This window comes from Mya arenaria, chromosome 1 (assembly GCF_026914265.1).
Source record: "Mya arenaria isolate MELC-2E11 chromosome 1, ASM2691426v1".
In the NCBI taxonomy this organism is placed as follows: domain Eukaryota; kingdom Metazoa; phylum Mollusca; class Bivalvia; order Myida; family Myidae; genus Mya; species Mya arenaria.
The window spans coordinates 49134476-49151996 of NC_069122.1; the positions used below are offsets into that span (position 1 = coordinate 49134476).

Here is a 17521-nt window from a genome sequence, read left to right on the forward strand (position 1 = left end):
ATGACCATCAGCCACTAACTCCATAAGCCCACACAGGCTGAGAATCAACCCAAAATTTAAGTAGATTAATGATCTAAGGCTTTAAAAGGCGTTTTCTAACAAAACTTCCAATACGGTCAATCTTCTAATAAAATTATCCTAGTGTTTTGAATTGAGCTGTACAGCAGATCAACACATGGAAAACACATGCTCACAAAGTAATCTGCTGGGGGATGGCCATGAACTATGTTGGTAAGCTTAAAAATGGATTACAAGATGCCTTTAATATATAGTACCTGTGTGAATGAGATGGGAGCCTCTCTGGTGACGTACTCCGCAAACTTGCACGCAAACATGCCACAATCACTGCCATTCTGCTGTTGGGGAATGTCCTATATGGAACATAAGAGAAAAATGCAATCCAAATCAACATTAACTAAGGCATTCTAAAGCAATGTGGAGCAAATACCAACATCCATCCAGGGATATTGTCTGTCGAAAAGGGGCATTAAGGGGCATTATCAAAATAATATTACAATCAGAGTTGCGGGCATTTCTGTACATAAATGTGCCCATTGTATACATGTGTACCAATGTCACATGAAAATATACTGAACAGTTTTAAGTGTCGTGACTGTGACACAATCAACTACACCAAGGCTACAACTATACCCAGGGATGATAACAGCCCGAAAATCAAATTCTGAATAGTTAGTTTGAGGGTTTCAGGCCCAAAGCAGTGTTTATGCCCCTGTTGAAATTCTTTTTATATTAAAAGCAAATGACCAGCAAAAACTAAACTTAAAAAGTTAGAAATTGAAAGCGCTTAATCTCGATCTCAGGTTTCACTGGAATTTTATATTTACATCTTTCCTAAATATCTAATTTTTTGTGATCATTTTAATACAAGCTTAAAAGGAAATTATCAATTAAAAGCATAATTGTCTTTAATATGTGTAAAATTTCATGACCTGTGGTTACACCACTGAGCAAATGGAAACTGATGTAGTTAAAGACACATAAAGACTGATTACCTTCATAGCAACACATGTCCAGCCCGTCAGATCAAAGTCCTTTTTCTTTTTATCTTTACTTTCATCACAAAGGTACTGCCTGAAAGAGATAAATTCATTTTAATTATCAGGTACACAATTATGTGATTCTTGCCTGGTAAGTCCATGTTAAATAAGGTCATATTTGAAGATAAATGAGTAAAAAATGAGTAAAGAAGAATACGAAAAGAAAGATTATGCCCCTATCAACATTACACAAATGGCATTGAATTGCAACTTGGATTTGTGTTCAAACAAAGGTAGTTTCTACTCCATTATATCTGTTTAAATAAAGAAAAGAAAACATGTCAAACAGCTATTTCTTTTCAGGACATTAATTCCGCACACACACACAAACAGATATTGAAATAATAATAATAATATAATATTTTTAATCTTAGTATACATTACTGATACATGGATATGATATAATTTAATGAATATCATTTCAAACACAGATGAGAGTACTGGGTTAGGCATACTTACTGTAAGACATTGAGACAACCTCTGTCACCATCTCCCATTGAATCGTAATATCTGATTTGTTTCTTCTTAAAGTCTATAATCTGAAATTTTTTTTATAGCTTTTAAATAAAATCATACACTGATGTATATCTAACAAATGGAGAAACGATTGTGAAGAAAGTTATGAAACTTGTACAAAGTTACTCTCAATGGCATGATATTGCGCGAGTAGGTCTTGTGTTGTGGGGGAAACCAGTGTTCCTGGAGAAAACCCACTTGTATTCACTAGAGCTATCACCGAATTGATGATTACTACAACATACCTCCTTGATAAAGGATGTTAATCATTGATGAATGAAATAATTTATCATATTATTATGATGTTTAGATGGTTTAAGGTTAAAGCAACTGTGCACCAGATGATCAATTTGCAAGAAAAAAAGAAAATTGTCCAAAACTGACATAAACTTGGTATTAATGTGTACAATGCATTTAAATTTAGTAACTGAAGTACCACATAGTTTACAATTTATTTAAGTTTAGCAGTAATTTTGTATTTTTCCATTAAAAAAGATTACTGGGTATGTCTACCTAAAAAAACTCATTCCTTATGCATGATTGGCTAGTCGATGTTATAACATGATATTACCAAGTTAGCTTTATGGCTTAAATATACCACTTGAATGGATTAACAATGGATACGATGCTGGACTGCAATTTTGGCAACACGGGTTCGAACCCGGTCTCCGACACATTTTTTTTTTACATTTTGGTACTTTTTTTTATAATTATGATATCAAAGCGTAACACATTCTATTAAATAATTGTCCTGAGTTTCGTTACAGAAAAAAACTTTTTTTGGTGCCAATCTGGTACACAGTCCCTTTAAATTGAAAGAAAGTCATTCTAATTCGCCACAAGATAGTTCCAATTTTTTTTTTACAGCAAAGTGTTAAACTCATGACCAATCAAACCAAGACTAACCATAGATAACACAAGAGCTGTCGTAAGACAGCGCGCTCGACTACGCCGCTTTGACTTAGAAGTGAATACAATAACGATGTAATATTACCAAGTTTGGTCTCTTTAGGTCAAACCTAACTAAAATTATTCAATACATTAGGTGACATTGATGCTGACCTCCCACCAGCCCGTCCGAACAATGATGCAAGTCATTTGAATAACTTGATTTCCCATTATGAAAATGTGGTTAAGAATATACAAATATGCCTTTGAAAAGAAATTAAAATAAAGTAAAAAATAAAAATATTCGAGGGACATAATTTGTATTTAGGGTAAAAATGGAGTTATGTTTCTTGTTGTAAGATGGTCGTAAATAATTTTGTATTTTATTAGGTGCATTTAATGAAAGGTATAGAAGTTTTCTATTAAAATCCCAACTTACCCTTAACTTTTACTTGCCTAAAACTTTAACCCAAGTCAATCAGGGGCCATAACTTGTATTAAGGATATGGAGTTATGTAACCTCATTGGGTGATGGTCCTGAACAATTGTGTGAAGTATTAAGTCAATTGAACAAAGGATATAGAAGTTATTAATAAATATCCCAACCTGCCCTAAAACTTTAACCTATGTTCCATAGTCAATCAGGGGCCATAATCTGTGTAAAGAATAATATGGAGTTATCTAACCTCATGTGATGGCCCTGAACAACTGTGTGAAGTATTAAGTCAATTGAATGAAGGGTATTGGACTTATAAGTGAAAACCCCAACTTGCCTTAAAACTTTAACAGGACACGGACGATGACGCTGGGGCGAGTAGTATAGCCCACCTATTCTTCGAATAGTCGAGCTTAAAATGACAACCTACACCCCTTACTCTTAATATTTACTTTAACATTGCAGTCATCAAAATGAATATATTTGGATCAACAGGTAACTAACATTATGAGTATGTGACTGAGTATTATGGGGTTGTTGAAATTCTGTCCACTGATTCTGTATTTGGAAATTACTTGTTTTTCATCACTACTCCACTTACTGCGAGACACCAGTGCATGCCAAGATGAACAGGGATGATGATATAGTCCATCCCCAGGACGTCCACCCTTCGGGTCCATCTCCTTACTGCACTGTGGCCACTGGACGTGACTTTCGGGTAGAAGAACGTGTTGAAGGCGTACACACTTGGCTTGTTGTCAGCCTCGCCTCGCTCCATTAGCAGATTCATGTAGAAATTTATAACCTGTGAAGTCAATGAAGATTTATTTGAACCTTCATCTAAATGTACCTATTCATAACCATAAATGAGATTAAAAGGAAAGTTAAGACAGTTTCATTGATCCATTTGGGGTTTTTTCAAGTGAAAGTGAGCTATGCATCACATGCAACTATAAGCAGTCATGGTAACCTGAAATAATGATGTGGAGTGTTGATAGAAACTGTTATTGTTTAAACACCTCATCCATATTTCATTTTTTAAAGGGATATAACTCATTTTAAGGTATTTCAGTATGTGAGAGTGTTGTCTACAAATACAAGTTTTATGTTGATGGTATCTTTATTTATTTCAAGTAATTTCTAACATTATAGATGTTGCATTTCACTAACACCTACAATACAATGCCAAGGCATTGCAATATTTCTCCAGCTGCTGTAAGATATATATTGAATAGGACCCCTGCGGGATCACTCATCTAAGGATCATGCCCAAAGGTAGGACCATTTCAATGCAAACTGACTGACCTAAATAAGCTTTTCCCTAAGAATCCTCAAATTTCTTACTAATTATCTCTATTAGTACAGTGTATGTATACCACATGATAAATTGTGTCATTAATACTACATCTGAAGGCAACAATTTTGCTTCGAATGAAGTCTTCAAACTTATATAACTTTCCTATTTCTTTTCTATTTTAAATGGAACATAGTGCAGTCTACGCAGTTTACGGAGCCACGCCTTCGGTCTTTTACCAGAGTTTGATTGGGAGTTTAGTTTCTTAAAACACTTCGACAAACCTTTTCACAATACAGCCATCTGACGGAGCACTGTCAAAACATTATTTTGAAAACAGGTTTGTCGAAATGTTTGATGAAACTTATCTTCTTATCAAACTCTGGTAATTAAACCTAGCCGTGGCTCTTTCAGCAGCATAGACTGCCCTTTCTTTCCTTTAAAAAGGGGTTATAAAAGAAAAATTATCTTTGATTTAAGTCTTTATTTTAAGCAAACGGTTGCCATCTGACGTAGCATATATGACGTAATTTATCACGTGGTATACACCACTGTATTATTTAGGCAAAGTATTTTGAGGAGTCAATCTTAGCCTCAGGGATGAGAAAATAACCTTCTAAGCCCACGAACCTCATCATTAAGCCAGTTAAGCCCAGCCAGTGTATGTATGTCCCTGCGTGTAATCTGTAACCGGAATTTGTCTACTAAAACCTCCTCTGGATTGGCCGACCGTGACAGACATGTGCTCACCTTCCGGTCCATCTTGACTGTTAACTCTGGGGTAAAATTGAAACATGATGTATGTATTGTAAGCCAGTTTATCTTTTCACACTAGGAAGTTGAGTTTTTGTTTTTCTTTCAGTCAAATAGCATTTTAATAATACTAAAAAAATTAGAAATGACATATATTGTGTTTTGTTTTCCTTATATGTTTGTTGGGTTCATAAAATGGCATTATGAGCGTATGATAAATACATTGGGAAGATTGCCCCATTTTTTTTAACCTGAAAGAGCAACCAGAAATGTCACTTTTCATGGTTATTTTTACACAATTATTGGTCAAGAATGCCAGGAAAAAATAAATATCATATCAAAACCTCTACCGAGTGTAAGTTTTGTATGTAATTTTTCTTTCCAGCTTTATACAAATCATATCTTTATCATGTCTTATCTTCAAATATTTTCCTACCAGGTAATCTCTCCTCTTCCTCCTCAACAACTTCAACCTCATCCTCGGGCTCTGAGATTTCGGGCTCTTCTATAACCACGGGCTCCCGCTGGTATATCTTCAGGTTAACTCGAATTTTCTTTTCCAACTCCAGCTCATCTTGTTGACGCTGTGAAAAAAGAATAAGAGATATATGGTAACGTTAGAATTTCTTCGGGCTCTTCAATGGGCTTATGCTGGTCGATCTTAAGGATAACATGAATTTTCTCTAACACTGTAGGATAAAGAATAATATGACTATAATGAGGGTTGAGATTTGTTGGCGCTAAAGGCCAATGTAGAGGGAAGCTAATTCACTTTTGACTCACTCTCCGTTGATCTGACTAAAAATTTAAAGTACATATGCATGGCATTGATATTCCAGAAAGTTTTGATTTACCTCATGATCTACATTTAACTACTGGAGCAAGAGTATCTCAAACTAAAATAATACTTATTTATTATTTATGTATATATAATCCTACCTTCTCATCAAATACTTTGGCCTTTATCTCAGCCTCTGCCACCTGTCGATCTCTCTCACGGGCCTTACAGTTGTATGTGGTCATCCTGAAAACAGCGCAGATTTTAATAATAAAACTTACTCTTCATGTTTGTAAAGTTTCAATGTTTACAATAACGCTTACATTCTAAGCCTGTCGGCACAAGGTGGTTAGATGTATAATAATTAGTGACCTCCTTTTACTCTAAACAAAAACTTGTTTGTTTGTAATACTGCTTGTGAGAAATCGATTTAGCAATGCAAATTAAATGATTTCTCTTATAATAAGAAAAGGAAGGACTACATATTCGACCGCTATGCTGGTAACTCTCAATTTAAAATTTAAAATTTACTTACATGTTTTTGATCCATACGTCAGAAAGGAACTGTGAACTTCTGTAATCATCTGTAGGAAATTTCAGCTTATTTTGAGGTAATCTGTAAACCAATAAACACAGTAAGTATAACAACAGAAAACAGACATGCATTTATGACTTGTAACAAACTTATTTGCACAAAGTGTCCATTTAAATGTAATTTAAGTATCAAATGTCAACAACAGTATCATTCTCAATGAAATACAAGCATGAAATTTAAGGATTTTTTTGCTCAGTGCAAGTTGCAATATATATATTAACTCGTGACCAACTAGAGTAAAAGGATCATGAGCGGAAGTCACTTCAAACTATAACTTTTGGTGCTCATTCGGTGAAATATATTGCTATATCACACTTAAACAATTAATTTAACTCCATAAAATAAAACAATTTCTAAAAATGACCAACGAAAACTACCAACAAGTTACAGTACTGACCCTTTGGCATTTCTTTCTTTTTCACAGTCATCGTCTGTGAGATCTATAACTCCCGCTACTGGCAGGGCTTTTCTTGTAGAATCTGGCTGTACTTTGGGAATGGCCGATATGTCTGTGATATGGACCATTGAGTCATCTCCAGGTGAATGGGTACCTAACAATGGGGTAAGAGTGAGGTTATTCCAATAGCATAGCTAAGAGTTATGTTGTTATATAACTTCCGTCAAAGGAGTATTGATGTACATTTGTGATAGGGACATGTCCATTATCAGGATCCTTGATCGGTTTTTCTCTTATTTATTTTTTACATAGCGTACAACTCAAATACATACATATCCAATTCTCAATAAGACATAATAATGATGCGAAAAAGTACAACATTAATCATAATTATTATGTTGGTTACAGAACACCTCACAGCGGTCAGACCTGTCTTAGAATCTGGTTAATTTTACATTGAATTGTTCATATAAAGGTTTTGAAAACAAGTATGACTTTTTCCAAAAGGCCCAGTAAAAATGATATTTTATAATCAACATCATTATTATATCTAAATGTGTAATATTCTTTGAATACTTCAAGTATCTTTTATCAACAATTATCAAAATAAGTATTATAAGTACTTTGGAACCAGAGTAACATGAGGACAAGCTTGATATCTGTCAACCAAAATTGCATGTGCCAAATTCAGATATCAACAAATAAATATTGCATATAAATGGCTTCAAGCCAGTAATCTAAATACATTGCGAGCACAGAACTTCAATATGCTTGAGTAAAACTTTTAAAACTCTAAATCCAAACTAGTGAAACTTAAGAAAAACTGAACTCAAGAAACAAACCATTGCTGAGAGGTCTGGGGGTGGACTTTTGTGTGGGCTGTACTTTAAACCGAGATGTCTCCTGTGTTTTCTGCCTGCCTTCCTTCTGTCTGCCTTTTGAATCTTCCTGCCTCACTCTGTCTGCTAAACGATTCTCTGAGGGGTCTTCACGATCCTGGCCAACTGTTGAGCTGAGAATACTGTCATTTTTTCTGAAATAAAACCTGTCAAGAGGCAAGAATAAAAAACTTAACTTTAAAAAATGCATGAACAAGTTTAAAACCTGAAAAAGACTGAAAATAGGGTGCATCATAACCGAAATGCCATTTAGAAAAGAGAGAAAGTAAATTACATTTCATGAAAACTATCAACTATGTACAGGGGCCTGACCCCAAAATTAATAACATTTGGAGGAAAAACATTTACCACAAATGACATATTATTGGTCTTAGATTCTCATATGCATGAGCTGTGCCAATTGATGAAAGGAAACTTCATCTGACCCACTGATATGTGAATTTGGGATGTCTGGTCACCTATTATTATTTGCCTATCATTTGGATGGGTCTTGTGAGCACAAAGAGAAAGGTAAAGAAATACCAAACAAATATACCACACAAGCTATTTTTGGCCTTCAAATATTGCAAAATATTATATTCTATATCAATTTCACTTGAAATAAAGAGCAAAAATACACATTGTAACACTTCATGTAACATGAACTTTTGGTCATTTAATTATACATATATATCAATATCAGCAAAGAGTATCCTTTTTAAAAATTGACATTAATTAAACAAAACAATCAGAGAAAAGCTTATTCATATGTCTTATTTCTGAATACCAGTACACAAGTGTGAGATCATTAAGCCAGGGAGCTAAAACTATTAAAGTAAATATTACCTGGGCAGTTCTGGGACTCGAACTTGCTTCTTGCTACCCTCAGTCTCCTTGTTTTCTAACGGTAGCTGTACTGTGGTGAACTTCTGGAGTAGTTGCTGATACCGGGCCTTTTCATCCAAGCGGACACTCTACAATAGTGGGGATATGTGTCCACAGATAGCAAATGCAATGGTAATGTAAAATAGTTCACAAACAGTAACTGTTGTTCAGATTTAAACATAAAAAGGAAAATTATATCTAAACTGTTAAAAAAGGAAGAAATGATCTCCTTTAGAATAAACTGTTAGTAGGCAGAGATTTGAATAAATCTAATTGCAGACAACGCGAAAACTTTTTCTTCTTCACAGGACAATGCGACAGGTAAACACTGAAAGTTTACCTGTCGCACCAAATGTTTACCTGTCGCAGTGTTACAAACAGTATTCAGTTACATCAGCCTGAACCTTGATTTTAAGCCTCTTTTTTAAGTAAGTTTTGTAATTCCCCATTATAACAGGTTTAGATCTTTTTGGTTAGATTTGTCCTTCAGTACTATAATAAATTACAAAAAAAGCTAAACATCATGTAAAAAAATCAATATTCGGATCTTATGTCATAATTTTTTTCTTCCCTTGCCTCCCCCAAAAAAACTCATATCTGGTTTGTCTACCCATGGAACAGCTAGATCTTACTCTTTTAATTCATCTTTAAATTAAAGATACAGTACGGTTATAAAATGTAACGAATTGTACTACAAGTCAAACTCAGGCACAACATTTATGCAAAAACGAAAGTAGAGTTCTTGTTATTGGCAATGTTAAACAGAGCGGAAAGAAAGTCAGCTCGATATATTAATCATCATATTTAAATTAACACGATTGCCGGGAACCACTTCGCCGAAACATACGGAATTTTGTAATTTCTGAACATTTCCGTAAAATAAAAGTATTAGAGTACGAGCTGAAATCGGAACCTTACGCGTTTTATCGGCTTTTACGGAAACACGTTGAAACGGGGTTTACAAATAGTGATACACGGATTAACACGCTGAATAATCATGATATAATAGTTAAAAATAACTCTGAACATTTATTTAGAAACTGAAAGTAAATTTTCCGAAAATTAAACGGTGCTGACTGTAATTTTTCACCGGACATTGTACCGACCAAAACAAAAGTTTCGTCGGTCAAAATGAAAATATACCAGACATGTCCAACTGTCCGACGGACATTCGCATTGTCTGTAATTGTGTTGACACTATATAAGACATCTAAAATTAAACATTGTTTCCACATTGAGATTTCATTGTTTGACTTTTAAACTGACTTCATTTCTTAAATGATTTAACGAGAGGAAAGCAGACCTAAGGCCACAAGTCTTCCATTTATTTAAGTTAAACTAGAGCTGTCACAGGAGTGACTAATACCCCCAAATGCCGCCTGGACACAGGAATGGCAAACCATTCCTTTGAAAAGAGGCCATAACTCCAAGGTTACTGCACACTGCATCTTCTTTTATCATGCATGTATTGTTTTATTTAAATCTGTTGAGTAATTTAGAAGTTACACTGCTGACAAGAAAAACTAGCCTTTCATGAGTTATCGTCCGGAAACCGTTTTTCTATTTTTAGTAACAGTGACCTTGACCTTGGTCCCACCAGCCCCAATATCGAACTTGACCTGTATCTTCTGATTTTACACCTGTGTACCAAAATTTTTTCAAATCTGTCTAGCCTTTCATGAGTTATCGTCTGGAAACCATGAAAACCGACAGACCGAATGACAGACCGACAAGCTCACTCCTATATACCCCCTCAAACTTCGTTTGTGGGGGTATAACAAGGGGCATTGACTTAAGCCAGAGTTAAGTGAATTGATCTACATGTGTGAATGATCTCTTGCAACATGTAAACCAAGATTAAATTGAATATCTTGATCAGTTTCAGAGAAATGGCACAATAACAATGAGAAACAAAGGCTATCACATTACTTTGAGAAACAGACAAGATAAAATAATCAATGTGTATAAAATAGTCAATTCTTTAAACACAAACAACAAAACAAATAAAATAGTCAATTCTTTAAACACAAACAACAAAACAAATAAAATAGTCAATTCTTTAAACACAAACCTCTTTGGCTGTAAACATGTGAGGGTTTCTGGTACGTAGAAGCTTGTTTTGGCTATGACTAGAAGTTAAGGCCGCTTTCATGCCTACAAATATCATAACAATTAATAATACAAGTCATGAACACTGACACAAAGTCAATAAGGCTAAACACAAATGTTGCTAAATTGTCATATTATTCATTGAAAGAATCCAAATATCGTTTTATGGTGAGGCTTGAGTTTTGCCATAATACTTTTGTTAGCTTCATTGTTACTCAAGATGTAGAAACCAGCACCGATGCCTTGGCTTGCATTCAATATCATTCTTATCCCTCTCCTTAGACATGCCTCAGTGATTCCATTCAGTCCATTGGCAGGCCATTTTTACAGTCCAATCAAAACACTCAGCTTCTAATCTTAAAATTAAGTGAGCTCTAAGGTTGAATACAGTCGCATGAGGAAGTGGTTACAGTGGGACTATTAAGCCCAAAATTCAAGAAAGGGTAATATGAAGTGTTTGTGATACCTGATGGGTAATCAGTCTGGACAGGTCTGTTCTCTGTGCTGCCTGGTCGAAGAGGAGCCCGGGACAGAGGCTGAAGAATATTCTTTATACTCATTTTTCATCCCAAGCAATGTTTACCGTACATTATATGGATTAAATTCTATATGTATGACACTGGTTCCTGTACTTACACTACATTAATGAGTGATTAACTAATATGTTAATGTAAACTATTTTTTATGAAAAATGTCTTTAAATGGTAATGTTAATGAATCTTACATCGCAAATATACCAGCCTGAGGACACATTTTAAGTATAATTGGGAATAATAATAAATATATCAGTTGAACTTAGTTTAATCTTGATAAATGGCCAGTAAAATGTATTTCATTGCTTTTAACGGTCTCAGAAGTCGATAATACTTTTTAGATATTTTAACAATGAGAGCTCAATAACTTACATCTGGTTGGCGGGTTACCGGGTCATAGACTGGCCAAGTCCCTTGTCTGTAGGCGATAGGTGCATCCACCCTCCCAAACCTGTGGATGTATGAATAATTTGGGTAACAATGTGAATGCAACATAACTGAATCATGTTTTCCAAGTTTCAAATTCCTTACATTCATACATAAATATCGCAATTTAATCTGAAAAGTGTGAGTGCTAAAACAAAAGTGTGGCTCGAGCGTTCACAAATGTGTGTACCAGTAAGTGAGAAGCATGTACATGTAAATGACAGGGTTAGACATCGAGACATTGCCTTTTAAGCAAAAACTCTTTCTTTGTCCATCTATTTATTGTTTCTCATTAATATGAATAAAATCTTAAAACTGTTTCATATATCCTTAATTATAAGTATACCTTTGATGGCCGTCATTAAGGATTTTGCATCAGGCTCCAATTTCTCGAAACTTCTTAAGGTTAACAGGCTTAATTTCTGATTTCAGTTAGCCAAAATTATACGTAAATTTAATTTTGGTAAATTAAAAATCGTTTATTGTGATAATTTAAAAGATAATTCCTATTTAAAATTTTAGAACTCTTAACTGAGTTAATAGAAGACACTTTATAGAAAATATGAAATAGTGACCTTAGATTAATCCTGATGTAAGGCACTTCGAGGCTTCGAGAAATTGGGGCCTGAACACCAACTATGCAGCCACAGCCAACACCAAGGATGTGACAATAACTTTAACCTTTTTTATTCAATTCAACTTCTTGTTGCAAAGCAGAAAACATACAAATATAATTCACATTAACAACACTCAACATAAATCCAAACATACATATATATGAGACTAACTCACTATGAAAGAATGATTTTCTTTGACAAACAAGTTAAAATGAGCATACGTTCTGTGTGAATCATATCTGTCATCTCCCTCGAGCCGAGTGCTGCCATTTTTGCCGAAACCATTGCCTTGGTGATTCCCAGAATGTGGGGTCGCCCCTGGTGGTTTGTGTTTGACTGGTTGATGGTTATTTGAGTTCCAGTGAAACAGATTGGGTGTCTTTTTCTGTACCCAGTCCGACATGGTCTGTACAGTACTGGCACTAAACAGGCCTCCAAATACTACAATTAAAAACAAACTTAGTCACTGCAATAAAGATTTCCTTGCACTAGCCCAAATCTAGGTTCAAATGACGATCATGATAAAAGGCAGTTAATTCTTTATAACAGGATGGGTTGTTTGTTAAGAAATTAGTAAACTTTATTGTTGTTCACTTTATTCTTGTTAATTTTCAAATTGTTACTGCTTCATGTTTGGAAGTTTAATGGATACACATGTGATCTGCTGTATATATTACAAAATTTGAGACAAGTTTTTTAAGCTTGTTTGTATTTTAATATGTGAGGACACCAACAACAATGTTGTCTATCATGTTGTTAAATTTAAAAAAGTTTTGAATATTCGCCCATTGAGTCAATGGAAATGGTGCTTTTGGCAATCTTTAATCAAAATACATGTACAAATCTGAACTTACTACTGGAGTTTTTCTGCTGCAATTTCACTTTCTTCACAAGCAAACCATCATCATCTCTGTCATCGCTTTGGAAAAAAAAGATGTGTACTTGATGTAATGCACAATCAAAATTTATGTTCATTTATAGCATGCTAAGACACACAATAATCTTTTCGAGACAACTGTTTTAATGTATTTAATAATCATATTTTTATATTACGTTTATTATCTCTCTACAATTCGGTTGATACTGATAGTTTGTCATAAAGGTATAAATACTCTCTCGTTTATGAAGATTTACTTACTAACAAATGTTAAAGGAAGTGTTCTAAGGCCGGCACAGAATTACTTGGAAAGTTGCTATAAAATATTTTCTCTAACATTCTGATGATTTTTGTAAAAAATATTATGTGTTGATGTATTCTTTTCACAAAATTATACTTGAAAAAAAAAAGCCATTGCTAACTTTCCTGTTTTGAGGCAATTGGTTAGTCTGTCAACAACTAAGGCGGAGCACACCATTCAAGGTTTGTTGTTCAACTATTTTTTTCAACATTAAATATGCATACTTGTATGTTCTTCCTTACATTGCTATCATACAGCTTTGAAAAAGAAGCAGTTGAATAGAATATTTAAATTTAAGTTAAATAATTTTTATAAAAATTAAATTTTAAACAATGATAAATAATATTTTAATAGTTATGCCATACACAGAAAATCATTTAAACTGATTCAAGTGACATGAATGCAGAAAAATGCTTCTATCCTGGCTATTTATTGTCTAATTTAGTCTAAAAGTTACAAAACTAACTGCTGAATGGCAATAAAGTTATGCCATCATGTCAGACCAAGCAGATTTAAAATAAATTCAGAGCACAATTCAACTTGTATTTTTCATTAAGAGTTTTACATTCTCAAGACATGTTCAATTTCATATATTATATCAGTGGTCGAAATTAACACAAGCCCGCAAGAATTTTATATACTATAGCAGGGCTTGTTCAAAAATTTGATGCCAAGCTATAGTATATGAATTCGGGCTTGTTCATCCAAAAGCCTAATTTCAAAGATTGTTATATATTCTGATATATAGTTTAACTAGACATGGTTTTATTCTGGAATCAATCCAGTGTTAAATTTTGATTTCTCCCTCAGCTGAATAAAGGTAAAAGTGAGAAAACTAAAAGAAGTCTTTGTTCAATACAATGTATGTACTTGATTTTCATTAAACATTTCCATGGCCCCGATGAATAATGACATTATTTGAAATAAACCGAAAACTAAAATGTAGGTCAGTTCAATAGATCAGATTTAAGGAAACGACAATTCTGACACACACTTTCTCAATATGAATTCTTTCAATGTTTTTTTCACAATGTCGGCACTTCACAAGTGGTACTTAAATCCATCATAACCAATTAATATTGGAAATCATACAAAATAAATTTTAACAAATATTGTTATCTATTTTTGGCTCTGTATATGAGAGTCAAGACCAAGATTGTACAATAGACATGAGCATAGCGCTGTGCCCTATTCTTTCTAAACTAACCAATATATTAGTCAGTCGGGTCAAAGAGCTTTGCCAATTTCAAAAAAAAAATACATTCATGAACCCCCAAGAAACTCTTGTCAACAAAAATTTATCAAATTAAAAAAAGAATCCCTTTATTGTAAAAATGCATGGGATTAATTTATTAAATAATCAAGGTATTTTTAAACCAAAAGTTGCTGGAAAACCAAAAGTTGCTGGAAAACCAAAATTCCATTTTTATATTTCAGTTGACAACAGTGACAACTAAATGGACATAAGAGATCATTTTGAAGCCAATAAGTTCACCTTAATGGACGACATATAGTCTTTTGATGATTTTTGTACTTGACAGACTCGAGATCCAGTGAACTGTTGAAACATAAGCAATTTCAAAATAATTTCTCAATCTCATTTCGGTGGCCAAACAAATATAAGAGCATTGAACACTAGATAAGACTCTTTCTCCAAAGGATCATATATGGATACAAGCAGTTCATTTCAAGATAGCTAAAACAAACAATAATTACTAATGCTTTCACTGATGTTTATAATCCAAATAAAATATAGAATGATACCTGTCATCATTTGGCCGCTTTCTTTTTCTATCAATCTTCAAAGTATTGTCGGTCTCATTTGATGAAAATATAAGATTCTTAACTTTCTTAGTGAATGAGTTTAACATTTCAAATGAAGATTATTACAATACTTCAACGAGAATATGCTTTTTGATTGAAAGTTTGTATCATGCGCGCATTCATCGAAAGAAGAGTCGCCGGTCGTAATTTTTCTTTACTTTGTAAAAATTGCACATAATGGTTTACATCTACTATTGTAAATTCATAGACGGTTACAGTGCACTATAATTTAAGGTGTATCATTGACGAAAGTGGTCAATACGCGTAGCGCCAGTATAGTTGATGATGGATAGCTTGCTATTCAGTTTTCACTGGCGTTGAACTGGACAGGGCAGTATGTTTGGGAAAATTAAATATAAAAAAATATTCTCAATAACCGGTAAGGCAACATCTAGTGTTTTCTTAAAATTATTGATATGCATTTACTTGGATACTGATTTATTTGTGTTTGTAAATAAACGAATCAAATATTCGGCTACAATTAGTAATAATTACTATTTTATTTGTGTATGTATATATCTTTTATTCCGATTTTGCGATGTAGAATAATTGATGAATGCAAAACCAACTTAATTATATGTTCAATTGGAGCAGTCTCTGCAGTTGCTTATGATATGTACAGCACAACGGAAGGAATAGTGAAAGATAGAATGAAGTCCGATGAATTACCCTACCTCTGCCCTGCTTGTTAAACGTATCCAGTGCGAACGTATCCAGTCTGTGACGGCTTTAGGCCAATACGTACTTTTATGTCGCGTGTTTTATATATCAACATATACCAATGCCACATATTATTTGCATTGCGCGGAAAATCGCTGCCAAAATGTTCTTTCAAAATCTGAATTTTGGAAGGAAGTGTGTCAGTTGCTTAGATGGGAAGGTCATCGGCTGTAACTTTTGCACAATACGATGACAATTAAAAGTTTGCAATCAGTATTATCCGAACATGCCAAATCCGCAAGAAGATTTTTTATAAGGAATGCTATTTTATATGTAACCAATTTTACAATGGCTTTTGAAAATGCGCAAACAAAATCTATATTAAAAAAGCCAATTTTAATTCCACAAAAGAAAAAAACTTTTATAACACTAAAAATAAATGTCTGACTCTATACCCCCTGATTCCAAAGCCACGTAAGTCATGCCGGTGTAACGTTGTAAACTGACACCGATAAAATAACGACCCTAGGTCATTATTTTATATAGAATAGTGACTCCCGGTCATAATCTTGATATTATGAGCCCCACGTAGAAAAATGACCCTCAAATAGAATTGTGACCCCTATAGAATATAGACCCCTGATCCAAACCCTAACCCTAACCCATCTAAGGTACACTTACAACATAATTATCCCCACCGATAGGCATCGGAGGAGAATATGGTTATGGCACCCGTCCGTGCGTACGTCCGTGCGTGTGTACCGCCACACTTCATTTATTATTGGACGGGATTGATTCAAACTTTCAGGGATTACTGACAGACAGACAGGCAGACAGTTTATTTCGATTTGTACAATGTACATCGTCAACAACACATATATTTATAATTATCAATGTCAACGTGTATGCATAGTAACAAACAATATAGTACACACGAGTATATATCCAAAAATAACAGTTACAATAAATTGGTTAAATATTGTAATATTAGAATTACTACTAACGATGCCTGGTTGTGCAGAAAGAAAAACATGGATTTGCTCCACCTGTTCGGGAGTTATGGCCATTAAATTCGAACAACATCTTATTGGCATGGGCGTCACATGTCATAAAACATGGGACTTCCCCACAACTGATTTGCATTTTTTATGCCTTATATTGATAGAATTGTTTACATAAAAACGCCTAAAAAGTGACACAAATACCCAACTCCAAAGAAGGATGTCTCTTCAACAATATACGAGAGTCACATGTAATAAAACCACTGGGCTACCCCAAACCCGTTTTGCCTATTTTTGGCGGTTTATATGTGTGACATAAAGGTGACATAAAGAAGGTTAAGGGTATTTGACATCACGTTCAAGGGTGGCATAAACATTGTGGTTTTCCACGTATGAATTTCCTTTTTTACAATCTTGCGCTCCAGAAAATGAACTATTTTACCGTCGATAGCATATTTTTCGTAATGATCCGGCGAGCCCATGCTATTACGAAATTAGTGCAACTTGAAGGATGCAATAACAAAATGATGTTTCTTCTATAATTTTGGACAAAATCACCGTTACTATAAGTTCCAGAATGCTTACACTACATTGTACAGAAGGTAAATGAATAATTATATACATGTATGCGTAATAGAATGCGATGTCAAAAAGTTTCGAATCTTATAAAATAAAACTTGAAATACTTGAAGCAT

The 17521-nt window shown here is 34.0% G+C and overlaps 1 protein-coding gene across 1 annotated transcript in view; it reads right to left on the reverse strand.

The window, feature by feature from the left end:
• Positions 1–15307, reverse strand: part of LOC128231425 (sentrin-specific protease 1-like) — an 18794-nt gene extending 3487 nt beyond the window's left edge. The window contains exons 1-17 of the mRNA XM_052944243.1: positions 15106–15307; positions 13018–13082; positions 12385–12604; positions 11493–11571; positions 11054–11123; positions 10550–10632; positions 8440–8567; positions 7558–7760; positions 6716–6869; positions 6259–6339; positions 5885–5969; positions 5382–5529; positions 4823–4968; positions 3500–3703; positions 1518–1597; positions 1014–1092; positions 276–371 (exon numbers count right to left, since the gene is read on the reverse strand). Of these exons, the coding sequence (XP_052800203.1) occupies positions 276–371; positions 1014–1092; positions 1518–1597; positions 3500–3703; positions 4823–4968; positions 5382–5529; positions 5885–5969; positions 6259–6339; positions 6716–6869; positions 7558–7760; positions 8440–8567; positions 10550–10632; positions 11054–11123; positions 11493–11571; positions 12385–12604; positions 13018–13082; positions 15106–15212 (2028 nt within the window). The 5' untranslated portion in view covers positions 15213–15307. The remainder of the gene's footprint in view (positions 1–275; positions 372–1013; positions 1093–1517; positions 1598–3499; positions 3704–4822; positions 4969–5381; positions 5530–5884; positions 5970–6258; positions 6340–6715; positions 6870–7557; positions 7761–8439; positions 8568–10549; positions 10633–11053; positions 11124–11492; positions 11572–12384; positions 12605–13017; positions 13083–15105) is intronic.
• Positions 15308–17521: the final 2214 nt, after the last annotated feature.